Source organism: Cinclus cinclus, chromosome 22, assembly GCF_963662255.1.
Source record: "Cinclus cinclus chromosome 22, bCinCin1.1, whole genome shotgun sequence".
In the NCBI taxonomy this organism is placed as follows: Eukaryota; Metazoa; Chordata; class Aves; order Passeriformes; family Cinclidae; genus Cinclus; species Cinclus cinclus.
In genome coordinates this window covers 1,471,138-1,488,106 of record NC_085067.1, presented here as the reverse complement: position 1 = coordinate 1,488,106, position 16,969 = coordinate 1,471,138, and the positions used below count along the sequence as shown (strand labels likewise).

General features: G+C 50.3%; 1 protein-coding gene across 1 annotated transcript in view; it reads right to left on the bottom strand.

The window, feature by feature from the left end:
• The window catches only part of ACACA (acetyl-CoA carboxylase alpha), a 101,125-nt gene continuing 84,156 nt past the window's right edge, over window positions 1-16,969 (bottom strand). The window contains 7 exon segments of the mRNA XM_062507329.1: window positions 1-559; window positions 795-931; window positions 4,291-4,461; window positions 5,143-5,297; window positions 11,178-11,290; window positions 11,523-11,700; window positions 16,605-16,740. Coding sequence (XP_062363313.1) covers window positions 433-559; window positions 795-931; window positions 4,291-4,461; window positions 5,143-5,297; window positions 11,178-11,290; window positions 11,523-11,700; window positions 16,605-16,740 — 1,017 coding nt within the window. The 3' untranslated portion in view covers window positions 1-432.

The following is a 16,969-nucleotide window of genomic DNA, read 5'->3' as shown; positions in this document are numbered from 1 at the left end:
GCTGCTGCTGCTGCCGGGCACGGGGGAGGAGAGGAGGGCAGGGTGTCCTTGTGCAAGGACAGGGGAGTCCCTGCCAGGCCAGGGGTGTCCCTGTGCAAGGCCAGGGGTGTCCCTGGAAGGACAGAGGTGTCCCTGCAGGGTCCTGCTGTGCCAAGGCCTCACGGTACCAGAGCACCCAGCCCCACTCTGGTCAATAAATAAGGTACAGAAGGGGACTCAGTTCCGCAGGCAGGCGCTTGTGTTTATACGTTTTCCTCGTGTCCCTGGCCAAAGGACACGCTTCCTCTGGTCAGCCTGATTTGAAAAAATAAAACTGTCACTGCAGCAGCGTTCCCTGAGCCTCCCCGTGGCAGCGGAGCAGACAAAGGGCAGTTCCCAGCTCCGGGTTCCTCCTGGCGGCGCCGGGCAGGGGCGGGGTGGGGATCGATGCTCTTACGTGGAAGAAGGCGAGTCCATTGTGGAGAGGATCCGCACGACCTCGGCTCGCTGGGTGGGGGAGATGTGCTGGGTCATGTGCACGATGGAATCCATGGCAACCTCGGGATTGGCCTGGACCAGGCTGCAAAGAGGACAGAGGTGAGTGAGGCAGCTCCAGAGCCTCCCACAGCTCCCAGCAGCAATTCCAGGGGGCTGGAAAGTGGAGCTGTGAGTGCACATAGCCCTGGGAGCAGCTGGGAGCTTCCTCAGGACACTCTGCTGGTGGGACTGGAATTCTGAGTGTGTGGCCCTGGGTGGAGAAGGCAGGAGCTCTGGAGCCATCCCTGATCCCACCCAGGTCCCCTCCCTGCACTCACCCCCGGATCTGCTTGAGCACATAATCCCTGGAGATGTATTTGATGTTCTCCTCCACCACCGAGCGAACGCCCTCCTCCTCCGTCAGCTGCTTCTCCAGCCACTCCACCAGGTCCTTGTTGCTGTCCCACAGGTAAGCCTGCCAAAAACCCACAGCTCAGCCTGCCAAAAACCCACAGCTCAGCCTGCACCCCAGCCCTGCCCACCCCACAGTTCCTGGGCTTGGCAGCTGTGGGTGACACATCTGGCTGGGGATCCCCACACACATACCTAACAGTCAGCAAAGTTCAAAGATTATTTATTTCTTCTGCATCCTGCCATAAATGGGATGGAAGGGAGCAAGGAGGTGCTTGGTCAGTGCTGCAGAGAATGAGCTGCATCAATCCCAGGAGCTGTCCCAGATAAACCCCAGTTTCTCTGGTTATCAGCTGCCCAAATTCTGGTGGAACTGGCTGACCTGAGGTTCAGCTGCTCCGGGGATTCTCCCAGTGCTAAACCATCAGGGGACCTGAGTCCCCATCACCTCCAGCCTGCCCCTGGGCTGTCCCCAGCAATCCTGGGAGCCCTGAGCCAGCCCCGGGGCCAAGCAGCTCCTTGGGCACAGCTGGGGTGTCTGGAGCCCTCAGCCACAGCCCCCTTTTTGCCTTTCACAAGATCATTTCACCTGATATTTGCTAGATAGCTGGCTGAGTAATAACTCAGGAGTGTGTGAGCCCCTAACAGCCTTCTCTCTTCTCCTCTCCTCTCATTTTCTTTACAAATCATTTAAGAATCGTTTTGTTAATGGTTTCCGGAAAAGCAAGTACTGCCATTAGCACTCATTCATATTTATGTCATTTTATTTGGGTAATTAAACACAAAGCTCCTCATTTAAAGGTGCACTATCCTTCTCTGTTATCACTAACCAAGTCAAAGGCAGAATGACAATGAGCTGGGGGCGGTGACACCGTGCTGGCACCTCCCTGGCACCCCCTGCTGCAGCCAGAACCTGCCACACCTTTGGGACACACCACCAGGGACTCCCAGGGTCATAAAGGTTGGAAAAACTTCTGAGAGCATCGAGCCCAGCACTGCCAAGGCCACCACTGACCACGTCCCCAAGAGCCACATCCCCAGAGCTTTTAAATCCCTCCAGGGATGGGGACTCAGCACTGCCCTGGGCAGCTGTGCCAGGGCTGGGCAGCCTTTCCAGGGAGGAATTTCCCTTTCAGGGAGGAATTTCCCCAAAATCCACCCCGAGCCTGCCCTGGCCCAGCCTGAGGCTGTTCCCTCTCCTGCTGTCCCTGTTCCCTGGGGCACAGCCTGACCCCTCTTGCCAGGGACTTGTGCAGAGGGGACAGCTCCCAGTGTCCCAGGTCTCTCCAAGCCCTGTCCAGCCCGGCCTTGGACACTCCCAGGGATCCAGGGGCAGCCACAGCTGCTCTGGGAATCTCTGCCAGGGCCTCCCCACCCTCCCAGGGAGAAATTTTGGTTTCAGAGCCCATCCCAGCCCCTGCCACACTGCAGAAACCCCAGGATTATTTGATTTCCTTTCACACCATGTCTCTGATTGTCTCAGCCCGGTGATGTCACTTCAAGATTTTGCTTATTTCATTGTTTTTCTCCTTATTATGATTGGAAACTCGTTGGGTTTTGCTCCCTGCCTGTGCCCCTGCCATGCAGCCACGTTCCCTGCATACAAAGGAAGGTTCCAGGGAAGGGGGGAAAGCCCAGCCCGGGAAGCTGTGAGACAGCCCCAGACCTGAGCAAAGCTCCATTTACCCAAGAATCCCAAAGCTTTTAGTTTAGGAGAATATTTAATACTCTTATTAATCATTTTTAATCCGTTTGCTTTTAATTAAGAAACAGCATGATGCTTCCCTATCAACATATGCCAGGGAGCAGATTAATTGTGGCTTAAGATAACTCTCCTTGATTGGTGTAATGTATTAGCTAACGAGCTGCCTGCTTTTGGAGAGCTCAGCCTCTACCTTGGAAAGGCTGCTGCCCTCCAGAGAACATTCCCCCCTTCCCTGGAACCCCTGGGTGTTGGGGACTTTAAAAACAGAATGAAAAGAATTCAAAAATAAAGCAATGAAATAAAATAGATTTTTTAAAAATAAAGTAAAATAAACAAAATTAAGTAAAATAAAATAGATAAGTAAAATAAATAAAGTAACATAAAGTAAAATAACATTAATTAAAAGAAAATGAAACAAATAAATAAATAAAATAACATAGTAGCAAAGTAAAAATTAAATAAATAAATACATAAAATTAAGTAAAATAAATAAAACCAGATATAATAAAGACTGGAATGGAATAGAGTAAAGTGGAATGGAATGGAAAAGGAATGGAATGGAATGGAATGGAATGGAATGGAATGGAATGGAATGGAATGGAATGGAATGGAATGGAATGGAATGGAATGGAATAATAAAATAAAGTAAAATACTGAGATTGGAGGCTTGTGACAAAACCACCCCAAGAGCAGGGGCTGGGCTGGGTGGCCCTGGGGCACTCTGGGGACAGCAGGACAGGGGGACACGGCAGGACAGGGGGATGTGGCAGGACAGGGGGATGTGGCAGGACAGGGGGACACGGCAGGACAGGGGGATGTGGCAGGACAGGGGGACACAGCAGGACAGGGGGATGTGGCAGGACAGGGGGATGTGGCAGGACAGGGGGAAGTGACAGGACGGGGACACGGCAGGACAGGGGGATGTGGCAGGACAGGGGGACACGGCAGGACAGGGGGACACAGCAGGACAGGGGGATGTGGCAGGACAGGGGGATGTGGCAGGACAGGGGGAAGTGACAGGACGGGGACACGGCAGGACAGGGGGATGTGGCAGGACAGGGGGACACGGCAGGACAGGGGGACACAGCAGGACAGGGGGATGTGGCAGGACAGGGGGATGTGGCAGGACAGAGGGAAGTGACAGGACGGGGACACGGCAGGACAGGGGGACACAGCAGGACAGGGGGATGTGGCAGGACAGGGGGATGTGGCAGGACAGGGGGACACGGCAGGACAGGGGGATACGGCAGGACAGGGGGATACGGCAGGACAGGGGGATGTGGCAGGACAGGGGGACTCGGCAGGACAGAGGGACACAGCAGGACAGGGGGATGTGGCAGGACAGGGGGACACAGCAGGACAGGGGGACGTGGCAGGACAGGGGGACGTGGCAGGACAGAGGGACACGGCAGGACAGGGGGACGTGGCAGGACAGGGGGATGTGGCAGGACAGAGGGACACAGCAGGACAGGGGGATGTGGCAGGACAGGGGGATGTGGCAGGACAGGGGGACTCGGCAGGACAGGGGGACACAGCAGGACAGGGGGACACGGCAGGACAGGGGGACTCGGCAGGACAGAGGGACACAGCAGGACAGGGGGATGTGGCAGGACAGGGGGATGTGGCAGGACAGGGGGACTCGGCAGGACAGAGGGACACAGCAGGACAGGGGGACACAGCAGGACAGGGGGACGTGGCAGCCCCAGCCCCACGCTGACCTTCACTGTCCCCTCCACCTCCACGAACCAGCGGCGCAGCATGGCCTGGATCTGCCCATCTGTCAGCTCGGGGTTGGCCTCGTGGATTTTGCTCTTCACAGCCTCCTCCAGCAGCAGCCGCCGCAGCCGCCAGTAGAAAAAGGTCCGGGAGGTTTTCCAGTCCAGCACATCCTGCCCGGGGCACAGGAGAGAGGGGGAAAGGAGTGAGGGAAGCAACACAGACACCTCCTGCCCAAAGGGACACCCAGGCTGGGGCTCCTCCTGTTCCCTGCTGCTGTTTTTTTGGTTTTTTTTTTTTTTTCCTGGGATATTTTCTTTCTCTTATGTTTACATATATCTACGTGCACGAACAAGATGGGAATGCTGGAGCAGCTGTCTGGAAGCTTTATTCCATCACAATCAGTCTCATTCTACAGAGCTAAGCAAGGGAGATGGATCAGCTCCAGCTGCTATCAGCAGCAGAGAAGTTCTCTTTGTTACAAAGTCTTTTAACAACTTTCCAGCCAACAGCAGAATGTTAAAAGCTGACAAGTGTTTGCTCAGGCCAATTAATAAACTACATGTACATCTTGCTGTGAACAACGCTTGTAATGGTTTAAAACAATGGATAAAGCTTCATTATTAAGCTTACATATTTCTACTCTCCTGCTTAAGGTATTTTCCTGAGACCCATCTTTACACAGCTCACAGCCCTGCTGTTTCTTGTCCTTGCATTTCTCCATCCTGAGATTTCCTTTCTGAGAGTTTTCTATTTGCCACACCGTGGCAGAGGAGGAAGATGGAGATTCCCAGCGGGGATTGTCCCAGCACAGGAGCACGGGGCCGTGGCCAGGGAAGCTCCAGGACACTCACGGTGATGGCTCCTTTCTCCTGCATCCTGCCGGGGGTGTCGTGCAGGTCAGCGAACTGCATGGCCACCTGCTGGTACATGGGGATCAGGAACTCCTCCCTCTCCTTCAGCTTGGCCTCCAGCTCCTTCCTGTCAGCCGGGCTCAGCTCGGGGGTTCCTGAAAGCACGCACAGCTCAGAACCTGGGGGTGCAGCTCCAGAGCTCGGAAAAGCCAAAGGACAAAGCCCAGAGCATCATCTCGCAGCAGTGCTCAGCACATCTCTGTGGTCCAGCCCAGATTTTGTGAGGTAAGAGCTCTCAGGGTGTTTTCACCATGGAAACTCTGTTCCACTTAAATGCCAACGATCTAAGCCATCAATTAAGTGACATTTACGGGACTTACTCCTAAAAGAGAATAATGTCCCACCACATTTAGCAGGAAACACAGACCATGGCACCACTGTGAGCTCTCCTTTAGGCTGCTGCTGCCAGAGCCCACTCCTGGGGCTCTGCAATCACAGCAGGAATCCAGAGCAGCCCCAACCCCACATACCCAGCCCAAACCAAACACAAACTTCACAGAAACCCCAAGAGGGACCAACTTCACGCAGTGCAGGATACAAGGCTGGAATTCACTGAGCTCACAGAGGGTGATCAGACAAAGGAAATTCCAGCACAGGCTCCTGAGCATGAAGATCAGCTATTAATCTGTTCTCAGGAAGCCTCTAAAGCACAGCTGGAAGCTGAGACAGCATCCTGGGGGCAGCATCCCACTGCACCTGCAGGATGCTGCTGCTCTTTCCACAGTTCATTCCCACAGACACCATAATCCAAAGCTGCTGGTCCAAAGGGAAGAGCTCCTCAGTGGCCTGAGCACTCCAGTGCCTGCTCACACACCCCCTATATTTGTATTTTTCCAAGGCACAGCCCCTCCAGACAAAGATCCTTCCCAGGGAAGGAATGTTTTTTCCCGTGCCTTCCGATATAAATGTTACCTAACCCTTCAGATGTGAGTAAGAAGGTTTTAATTAAGAGAAGCTCCCCTTATAACCTTCAGAATAAAAAATTATCTATATTTATCCACGCTGAACTCCCAGGCTCCCAGGTTTTAATGGCAACACAAGCACTTAAGGCAGCCCTGCTGGTGAATTCCAGCCCTGGCCACCGAGTCCACCCAGCCAGGCCCAGTAATGATTTAGGTGAGATTAACAAATATGTCAATGTCTATTTTCTGCTTAATTTAAAAGCAGCGTCTATAAAGATTTTTGACTTCTGAACCCTGTTCTCCTGGAAGAAAGAAGGTAACAATGAGGAGGGGGGATAAAGAGTGATTATCCCATCATCGATCGTTTGTCAGGAGCATTTCTTATTCACTGGACTATTGTAAAAAGCTAAGCTCTCGATCAATCCTGTAAGCCCCCTGTACAATTAAATATCTTGGAATGGTTTTCTTTCTTTCCTAGTCAGATCCTGAGGCCTCGGGGTTTTTTAGAAAGCCTGGGCTTTATTTATTTATTTTTCAAGGGGGAAAAAAAAAAAGATAAAAAAGATGTCGCCTTCCACAAATCTTATCCTGGCAAGCAGAGGGGAGTTAAAATATGGGATTCCTTTGCTCTAGAGGTACTTGACAGTTAATGAAACTGTTAAAGTTTAAATCATAGGAACATTATAGACCTCTAGGTATGGATTGGCTGCTAATCAATAGGGAAACAAAAGGAGCAGTGCTCTGAGACAGCCCCATTCCACGAGGAGAGAGCCTGGCACGCAGCTGGGGCACCACCAGGAACGTGTGTGACCTTCCTCAGCTGGCAGGGAGCACAGGGCATGCTCCTGAAGTGCCATAAAATGTCACCTTTCCCTTGGACTGCAGCTTCCTCTGTAGCCTCCAGGTCACTGTGGCTCCAGAGAGTGCCAGGATGGGAAGGGGCTTGGAAACATCTTAATTCTGTTCCCAGCACCTCCAGAACCCATCCACAGCAGGGAACACCTCAACACCTCTTGGCTCTACACTCTTCTTTTTTAATCACTAACAAAACTGCCTTTACCAAGTTGAAAAGATGTCCTGGGAAAGCAGCACCTCATTTCCACACCTGCAACAACAGCCTCCCACCTGAATCTCAACACCTCTTCTTTTGCCTTGAGCAAAACAGTTGCCAGACATAAATTTCTTCTCTTCTGGGAGGGTGGGCAGGCCCTGGCACAGGGTGCCCAGAGCAGCTGTGGCTGCCCCTGGATCCCTGGAAGTGTCCAAGGCCAGGTTGGACAGGGACAGGGCTTGGAGCACCCTGGGATAATGGAAGGTGTCCCTGATGAGCTTTAGGCTTCCTTCTAATCCCAACCATCTGGGGATTCCATGAAATTCAGCAAAGGCAGCAAAAATGCCAAAGGTGTCCAGGCTCCCCAGGTAACTCCCCCCAAGCCCAGCTGGAGGGAGCTGCTCCAGAAGGGAGAGGGAAGGTCACAGGGAGCCACTCACGTCCCTGGAGACACAGGCATTTTTGGATTGTCTCTTGTTTCTTTAAATGAGACAGGCTGTAATTGCTTCACTAAATATTCAGCAGGATTTATGTCAGAAAGGTGCAGCATGAACAGCCAGTGAAGGTCACACATGCTCGTGGCACAGGCTGCAAATATCCTTGTACAGAATCCCTGAGATTCCCACCCTGGCCCTTCCCACTCTTCATTCCTGAGGTCTCATTTCTGAGCAGGTCAAGTGTGGCAGGGACATAATTCCAAAAATTTCCTACCCCCAGCCCTCCTGGGAGGATATCCCAGGTGCCAAGTGCCACAGAGGAGCTGAGAGAAAGCAGGACTTGCTCTTGGAGCCCTGTGATGGTGAATTAACACCAATCTAAATGCAGCACACTAAAGCTGCACACAGCTGCTGAAAGCAGCATCACCCACAAAACAAAGTTACAGATTGTGTTTATCCAACACCCCATGAGAGATGGAATCAAAAGAGCAGTGTTTCTCCCAGGTTCTCCTGAAAAACTGGCAGTGGGGGTCAGTTCTGATCCTGCACCCCAAAATGTTTCTTTTCAGAGAGGAACTGCTGTGCTGAAGTGGAGCTTAGTGATGAATACTTGAGTGTTCACTTGTTATTTGGAAATTTAAAGACTATTTTGGATGCTCTTTAGCCAAGTAAGATGTGAACCAAGCCCCAGCAGCACAAACTGGCTACCCTAGGAAATGAAATAAATAAAATTAGAGGTGCATTCCAGCACACAGGAACACCTCACAGGAGCAGTGAGGACATTCTCACTATCACATCAGGTGATGACTGGATGCTGCCTTTTCCTACAAGAAACATGAAAATGCAACAGCTAGTCTGGCTATAACTGGAGCCATTCTGCCATTCCTTTCACTCATCTTCCACCCCTTTTTTGCACCCATTTCCCTGCACCTCTGACACAAGGCACAGAATCTGTACGATAAGGCTTACTTTCATGTTTTAATCTAACTGTAATAAATAAATAAAACTGAATCTCTGAATTTTAAACTCTGGCCCAAGGCTTGCAGGCTGCACCACTCCCACGTTTCTGGGTGATCCCTGTTGTCCCTGCACACCAATTCCATGTGGGAATGTGCTCTGGGGCAGGAGAAGGGAAGGGCCACCCTCTCTTCCCCTGCCCTATGCTGGAACAGCCCAACTCCTGTGAGTGACACTTTAATAAACCACGGGGCTAATCAACATTTCAGCAATCGTGCTGGAGAATTGATAATGAACAGATTTATGTCAAATGATTCAATATCTGCCAACCTCCCCTGCTCTCCCACTCCCTGGCTGCCACATCCAGCCCCGGCGTGGGCTCGTGGGACAGCATCACCCTGGTGCTGCTCCCCAGAGCTCCGGGGAGGGATGACAGCCACTCAGGGGTTAAAGAGAGGCAGTGAACCCCCAGCTAATGAGTAAGAATTCAGCAGGCAGTGTAAGATAAATGGAGCTTTCTCTGCTTCTGCTGGAGTCAGCATGAACTGCGGCCCTGCGGCTTGTTTGTGGCAAATGGAGTGCGCGAAATATCAAAGGGCAGTGATCCAGAAGAAGACCGACTTTGACAAATTTTAAATTGGCCAGAAAGAAAACCAGCAAAAAGAAAAAAAAAAAAAAATTGGGGGGAAAAAAGATTATGCAATTCAGTGTGTCCTGCAATCTTGGCTTTCCTGCTCTGGTATGGAATTAGTGGCAAAACAACAGCAATGATCACCCGATGCTGGGAGCAATTACGATCCATCTCAGGGAGATGCTTATCAGTGACTGAAGCTTTTAGAGCTCTCCCTATGTACAGTTGTAAGTGACTTGCTCTTGTGTTGCAGTCATTTTAATTAAAGTGTATGGAGTTTGCTGGGAGTAATTACCCTGTAGAGGAAGAGGGGGAAAAAAAGCCCTACCAGGCTCCTGCCTCCTCTCATGGAGCAGGGTTTTTGAGGCTGTTGGCAGAAAACTCTACCCCATCTTTTCCCCTGTGGTGTTTTTCAGTGTCCCACAGGATTCGAGGGTGGCCTGCAGGTGTCCTGCAATCACAGAGGTGAGTGGAGGTGATGCTCTGCTCTCCCCCTCTCTCCAGGATTTCCACACTCCAGCCTTTGTGCACAGCATTCCTGCTGGCTCTGCTCCTGGATCCATCCCCAGGCACTGGCTCTGCCTGGAGCAGGGCTTGTTTTACTGCTGAACAGCCAGGGCTGTGTGGGGAGGTGAAAGCAAACACTCCAGCAGCAGCAGAGCTGCCCTGCAGGACCATTCATCTGCAGGGCCCAGCTGAGTGCTCAGCACATTCCCTTCCCTAAGCACACATCTGATTTCTCCTTCCCTGGAGATTCCTGCTCTCCCTGGCTGACAGACACCCAAGGGAGGGGGAGCTGGGGGTCCTGCCTGCCTGAGGAACTCCACTGAACACCTCCAGAGAGGCTTTTTTGGGACCCTGAGCTGGGTTCCCATCATTTGGGGTAGTCACAGTCCCTTTGCTCCTAAAGGGGACACTGTCAAGTCTGACAGAGGCTAAACTTTAAAACTGGGATTTAAGACACAGAATAATAGAATGGTTTGAGTTGAAAAGGACTTTAGAGATCATTTCATTCCACTCCCTGCCATGGGCAGGGACACCTTCCACTATCCCAGGGCACCCCCTCACCCTTCACCCATTCTTATTCTCTTCCCGAGATGGATCAGGAGGGTTGTTTTGTATATAAATTGTTGCCCTGCCATAAATTTTAAAAAAAGCCAAATAATAAAATGTAACTGCAGCAATAGCCAGGATTTATCAGTCATTTGCAGAACACTTTTCCTCCTGAAGGATCCCAAAAGGCTTTATAAATTCAAGCCATACCCACATGGCACGCTTCTCCCTCCACTGAAATGTAGTCAATTTTGGAGGTAAAAGGAGGCTCTGTAAGATTATACTCTTATAGTAAGAGCCAGTAAAGAACTATTTAAAGAGCCCATTCCCCTGAGAGAGAACATATCTGATATTAAGTGCATTTTGCTGAACACTCTGTATTTTGGGACGGTGAGTGTACAGCAGGCACTGGGATCACTCAGAGTGGTAATAACACAACCCTGGCTGTGCCAGCACCGAGCTCTGCACAGCCCCCCTGTTTGCAGAGACATGGACAACACTCCTTATTGCCTTGAAACTGAAGAGCTCGTGGATATCATTACCACAAACTACCCCAGACACTCAGTGACAATCCAGCAGCCCAAAATGTCTTTGGTCAAACTCCTCGTTACATGAAGCATTTGGCCCACAAACCTTTAGTGAGCTGAGCAATTGCCGAGCTGGAAATTAGACCCAGGCATCTGCAGTGAGGGTCTGTTGTGAGATCCAGTCAATAAAATATAATAAAAAAGAGAAATCAACTCCAAAAACCACCGCATTACACACCCAGGGTACGCTGAGCGTGCACGAGCGTCACCTCCCACGTACACACACGCAGCGGTCTCATCTGCTTTTCTTCCCAAGCCAGAGAAGAGTAAATGCAAAATGAAAGTTCCTCTGATGAAATGCCCTCAGTGCTCCCCCCGAGGGGTGTCCCAGTGGCCCTGGGAGGGTGTCCCACGTACCCAGGCGCTCGGCCAGGCTGATGTACACGGGGTCCACCCTGCGCATCGTCTTCACCAGGTCCTTCCTGCGGAAGCGGATCTCCACCGTCCCCTCCGGCTCCAGGATCCCTCCTCTGCAAAGGGACAGAAAAACAAACAAAGGCACTTCTTCCACCTGACTTACAGCTCATCGAACACAAAACTGAACGGTTCAACATCAGCTGGAAAGAACGTGAAAAGAGAACGGAGAAAAGGAGAATTTTTAGCTCCGGTTTACGTTCCAGCTGAGGAGTGGGAACAAACTCCCAGGGCTCGGGCAGCAGCCCAGGGTGTCCCGGGTGCGAGCGCAGGCAGAGGGGGCTGTACCTGCTCTCTCTGTCCGCGTACATCTCCATGTGCCGGGGGTTGATGGTGGGGTCGATGACCACCCAGGAGCCGCCGCGCAGCTCCCCCTGCGGCGGGATGTAAATGAGCACGGGCTGCCGGTACTCCCGCAGACCATCCACGATGTACGCTCCGAACTTCAGCACCTGGTCATACATGTCTGGGGAGGGGAGGGATGGGAAACGGTCAGACGTGGCTGGGGAGGGACAGAGAGATGTCAGACATGGCTGGGGAGGGACAGAGGAATGGTCAGACATGGCTGGGGAATGACACAGATGTCAGATATGGCTGGGGAGGGACACAAAAGTGGTCAGACATGGCTGGGGAATGACACAGATGTCAGATATGGCTGGGGAGGGACACAAAAGTGGTCAGACATGGCTGGGGAATGACACAGATGTCAGATATGGCTGGGGAGGGACACAAAAGTGGTCAGACATGGCTGGGGAATTACACAGATGTCAGATATGGCTGGGGAGGGACATAAAAATGGTCAGACATGGCTGGTGAGGGACAGAAAAATGTCAGAAGTGGATGGGGAGGGACACAGAGATGGTCATACAGATGTCAGACATGGCTGGGCAATGATACAGATGTCATACATGGCTGGGGAGAGACAGCAAAATGGTCAGACATGGTTGGGGAGGGACACTGAGATGGTCAGATATGGGTTGGGAATGACACAGATGTCAGACAAGGCTGGGGAAGGACACACAGCCTGGAGTCACAGCTCATCAGTGCTCCAACCTTGCTCCAACCTCCAGTTTCCAGGGCTGGGACAGCCACAGCTTCTCTGGGATCCTGTGCCAGGGCCTCAGCACCCTCACAGGGAGGAATTTTTCCTGATATCCCATGTAAATCTGCTCTCCTCCAGGTTAAGGCCATTCCCCCTGTCCTATCACTCCATAGCTTTGGGATAAGTCCCTCTCCAGCCTGCAGGATGCTCCCACATCAGTCCAGCCATGGAAGCCCTCTGGAAATCCAGTCTGGAGACTTTCCACGAAACCACATCTGTGCCAGGGCTGCAGGTCCTCAGTTCACACCAGCTGCTCTACACCAGGTGCCCTGGGCATGATCCATCCCTGACTTCCCAAGCCCACAAGCATTCCCAGAGTTTGGGAAATCAGGCTGGGTACATCTGTACTGCCCAATTTCAGACTTACTACCCTGGACCTCTCCCACAAATCATGTAATGTGAATAAAATGCACCTAAGGGCAGCAGAGCTTTTCCAGATTTTCATAAAAATGTGTGTGGGGAAGGATGGGGAACAGCACTCAGCTCTTCCTCCATTAAAATTTGTTTAAGGCATTTTGCTCAAAATTAATAAGACTAACTCCACTGTGTAAAGACAGTACATTGAAAATATCAGCCCCAAAGGTGATTTAAATAAAAGAGAAAAAGGGAAGGCAGAAGAATTTCTATGAGATGATATAGTTTCTAATGGATACAGTTTGTAATGGAAACGGGCACTCTTGAATATATATATTTTGTTACATATAATTATATCTAGAAGTATTAAATCAAAATACAAGAAATGAAAAACAGTTATTAGGCTCATCTAGCCCACCTCTTTGTTCACACAGGACCGTTTCCTCCACAGTGCTTTTGAAAGCTCCCACTTAGAAACCCCAAACAATAAATCCACTGCTTCTTTAGGGGCATGTCCACAGCCAAGGAGATGAGATTCCCCTCAGAACTCAGCCAAACTTCCCCTCCCTCCCCATTAATTTCATGTCACTGCCCCTTGTACCTCCCTACATAATGTCTGCACTCCTTCAGGCTCCCAAACAGCAGCAGGATTTTCAGTGGGGTTTGTCCTCAGACACCACAGGAATCCATCCCTCATCCCTCTTCCATCCCCTCCACCATTTGGGATTTTTGCTTGGACCCTCCCAGTTTGCCTTATTTTTTCTGGCCATTAAAATACCAGTGCAGAGAAAAGTAAGGATTCATTTAGGTACCTCATCCCTGCTGCAACAGGAACAGTCTGAAAACACTGAGACACTTTTATTCATCTAAAATCTTTCTATCCCTTGAGAAAAGCCTCATTTCTGGGGAAGAAAGAGACTCCAGCCAAGGTCCCTTTGTCATTTAGCCCTCATTTTAGTGTTAAGCATCAACATAATTAAGCAATTAACTCTTTAGGAAACACATACTCCTTTATATTCTAAATATATATGCACACAAATATATACAAATATGTATTTGTACATCAGGCACTGATAGGATCTCTCCATTTCGTTTCCAAGGTCATTGCCCAAACACTCAAGAAAAGGAATTTCATCTTATTTAAGAGGTATCAAATGCTGACAAAAGGAAGAACAATTTATTCCCTCTAATTGGGAATAAACATAAATCTCAGAAGAGAGACGACTGAGAACCAAACAAAAAACTCCAACCTTTCCCTTTGTCCTGAGCAAAGAACAAGACTCAAAAGGGGTGACAAATTTATTACTAATTATACAATTATTTTATTATGTAGTGCTAGTAATAAACCACTTGAAGTACTTTCAGCTAATTCTAGTGTTAAGAAAATAATTGCTTGATTCAAATTATTTTAACTGAATTAATTCTTTACTAGACATTTTTTACTAGTGCTACATAATAAAATAATTGTGTAATTAGCAATACATTTTTCACTCCTGCCACGGGTATATATTTTACTCAGGTGAAGTGCAGAGAAGAGCAGCACTAATTGTTTGAACAGGACAGAGGGAGGAGGAGCAGAGAAATTGGGGTAACTTGAGGCTTTCTCCAAACCTCCCTCAGGTTTCCCAGGTGTCATCAGGAAAAGATTTTATTTCCCAGGTGGTCAGGGAAGCATTTCTGTGCCTGTGGATCTTTCTGGGATCAGCATTCCAGGAGGAGGAACCTGGCCCTGCATGGTTCTGCACACAGCTGGTCCCTCTGGGAGAGCAGTGCTGCACCTCAGTGTCCCAGCAGCCTTGGGACCCTGATGAAATAACTCATTAAACCCCAACATTTGGTATGAAATAAAACCAAGTGCTGGCTTCCTTTGCACGCTCAACACTTGACCAAGGCCAGTGGAGCTGCTGCTGGGGCTGGAGACATCCTTGGTGCTCACAGATGTGGCTGTGAACTCTGCTGAGGAGCATTCTCCTCCCCGACTGCCACCACCAAAGGGTCCCCATGGTGCTCCAGGCCAATATTCCTGTATTAATTTAAACCTCAGCCTAATCTAGGCAACCTGGCTGAGTGAGAGGTGTCCCTGCCCATGGCAGGAGGTTGGAGTGAGGTGATCTTTAAATCCCCTCCCAACCCAAACCACTCTGGGGTTCCATGAGCAGCAGAGAGGCTGCAGGATGTGCCCAGCAGAGCAGAGCTGGCTCTGTAGCAGGGTGGGCAGTGCCCACAGAGCTCTGTCCCTCCCTTAGTGCCCTGAGCCCAGTGCCCACCCCAGAGGGAAACACCCAGCCTGTCCACAGGCCCCTGGGTGTGTAAATCCTGGCTGGAACATCAGATGGGACCTGAAGACAAGGCTGGCCACGTGTCCTGGTTTAGGGCAAATTTATAACAAACTAAACAAAAACAAACCAAAAATTCTGCATCTCTTCTCTCCCCCTTCACTCCCAGAACCAGCTTTACAGCTGCAGAACTCAACATCCAACACGAACAGAAAAGATGACTGGGGATACAAGCATCACAAAGTCACCCCAGGACACCCAAGACACCCCATAAACCCATCACACACCCACAACCCAGCACCCAGGCACCACTGAATTACTTGAGATTTTTTTTTTAATGTTATTTATAATCTGGCCTGGGCAAAAAGGAGAAGTAACCCCCGAGCCCCCTGTGGGGAGCAGGGGTTGGATGTCGGGGGGATTTGCATGTGATCAACCCCTCCCTGCTGAGCCCAGGACCCTGGTGCTCATTTCCAGAGAATTTCACGCCTGATGTCTCCCCGTCGTGGGTCACTGCTGGTTCTCCCACACCAACCCCTGCCAAATGGCTCCTCTGTCAGAATATTCCAGCCAGTTTTTCATAATTTAATTTTGCATTATGCTCAGGAGCCTTCTGGCTCGTTGGGGAAACCACCACCACGAGGTGCCTTTATTTAGGGCGTTATTTATTTATTTTACAGCAGGAATTAGACCTCCCAGGCTGACTAGGAAAGGGGGGGGGTTTAATTTTTTCACTCTTTTTCTTTTTTATTCCCCTCCCCCTTCACTAATGTCAATTTTCAGCATAGCAAGAGCTGTCTCTAATCTTTTCCTACTCATTACACACAATTTTGGAGTCATTTTACCCACAGTGCAGTCGGCTCCTGGCAGTGTGTTTGTGTGCACTGATGGGTGGCATAATTGTTTATTTTCCCTCCCTGCATAATCCCCAGCCAGCACTGAAACCAAAACTGCAAACAAGTCCCCAAGGGACACCGAGAGTGTCAGGAGACACCAACAGCAAGCAGGAGGCTGGAAAATGCAAGGAGCAAACTGCAGTGGCTCTGTCCTTCCCTCCTCCTCCTCCTCCTCCTCCTCCTCCTGCCAGCTGGAAAAACTTGGGATGTGCAATAGAAATATTAACACACTCGTGCTGCCTGTTCCACCCATCTCCAAAGGTAAAACTCCATTTCTGAGGAACACAGCAAGGCCAGATCTGACATGTGAAGGTAAAACAGTATTTCTGGATGAAATAAGGTAAATAAAATAAGCTAAAATTACATCAACTTCCCAGTGAGTTGTGTGGCTGGGAAAGCAACTCATGCAGAATGTGCAGTAGCAGCACACAGAGCAGGTATTTTCCAGAGGGAAGAATTTTGCCCTCTTTTGCCACCTCCCACCTCTGCATCTGCAAACTCAAAGGCTTTGCCTTGTGCCCAGCTGAGGAGCCAGCAGAGCCCAGCAACTTCTGCCACCCTGAGAGCTTCCAGCAGCTCAGTGCTCCTGAGAGGCCCTGATCTAATCTTTTACTTCACATTTTATAGTATCAATCTCACATCCCTGGCACTTCACGACATTTCAAGCAGCGCTCTGTGGTGCCCTGAGCAGCCAAGACAGAGCCAAAACCACCCCCCAGGACAGATCCAAAGTGCTGCTTACCTTTCATTCCCCCAGAGAAGCCTCTCCAGTTTGCAAAGACCATCAGGGGCAGCCCTTCTCTGTTGAAGTCCTTGATTGCCTCGGCTGTTTTGAAGGCAGAGTCAGGGAACCACACCTGCCCAGCCTGCTGGATTATCTGGTGGGAAGAAAAATCCACTGTCAGGCCTTGAAGCACATTAATGTAGGTGTTAAAACACAGAAAAATCATCAGGAGCTGTGATGTGGGATAAACAACGAGGAACATTGTGAAATGTGTGGGATCTGCTTGGCCATGGGAAAATTGGGACAATCCTTTTGCCACCAACTTCAACAGCAGCATTCCCATTAATTCAGCTAAGAAAAGAAAGTATGGACAGCCTGACACT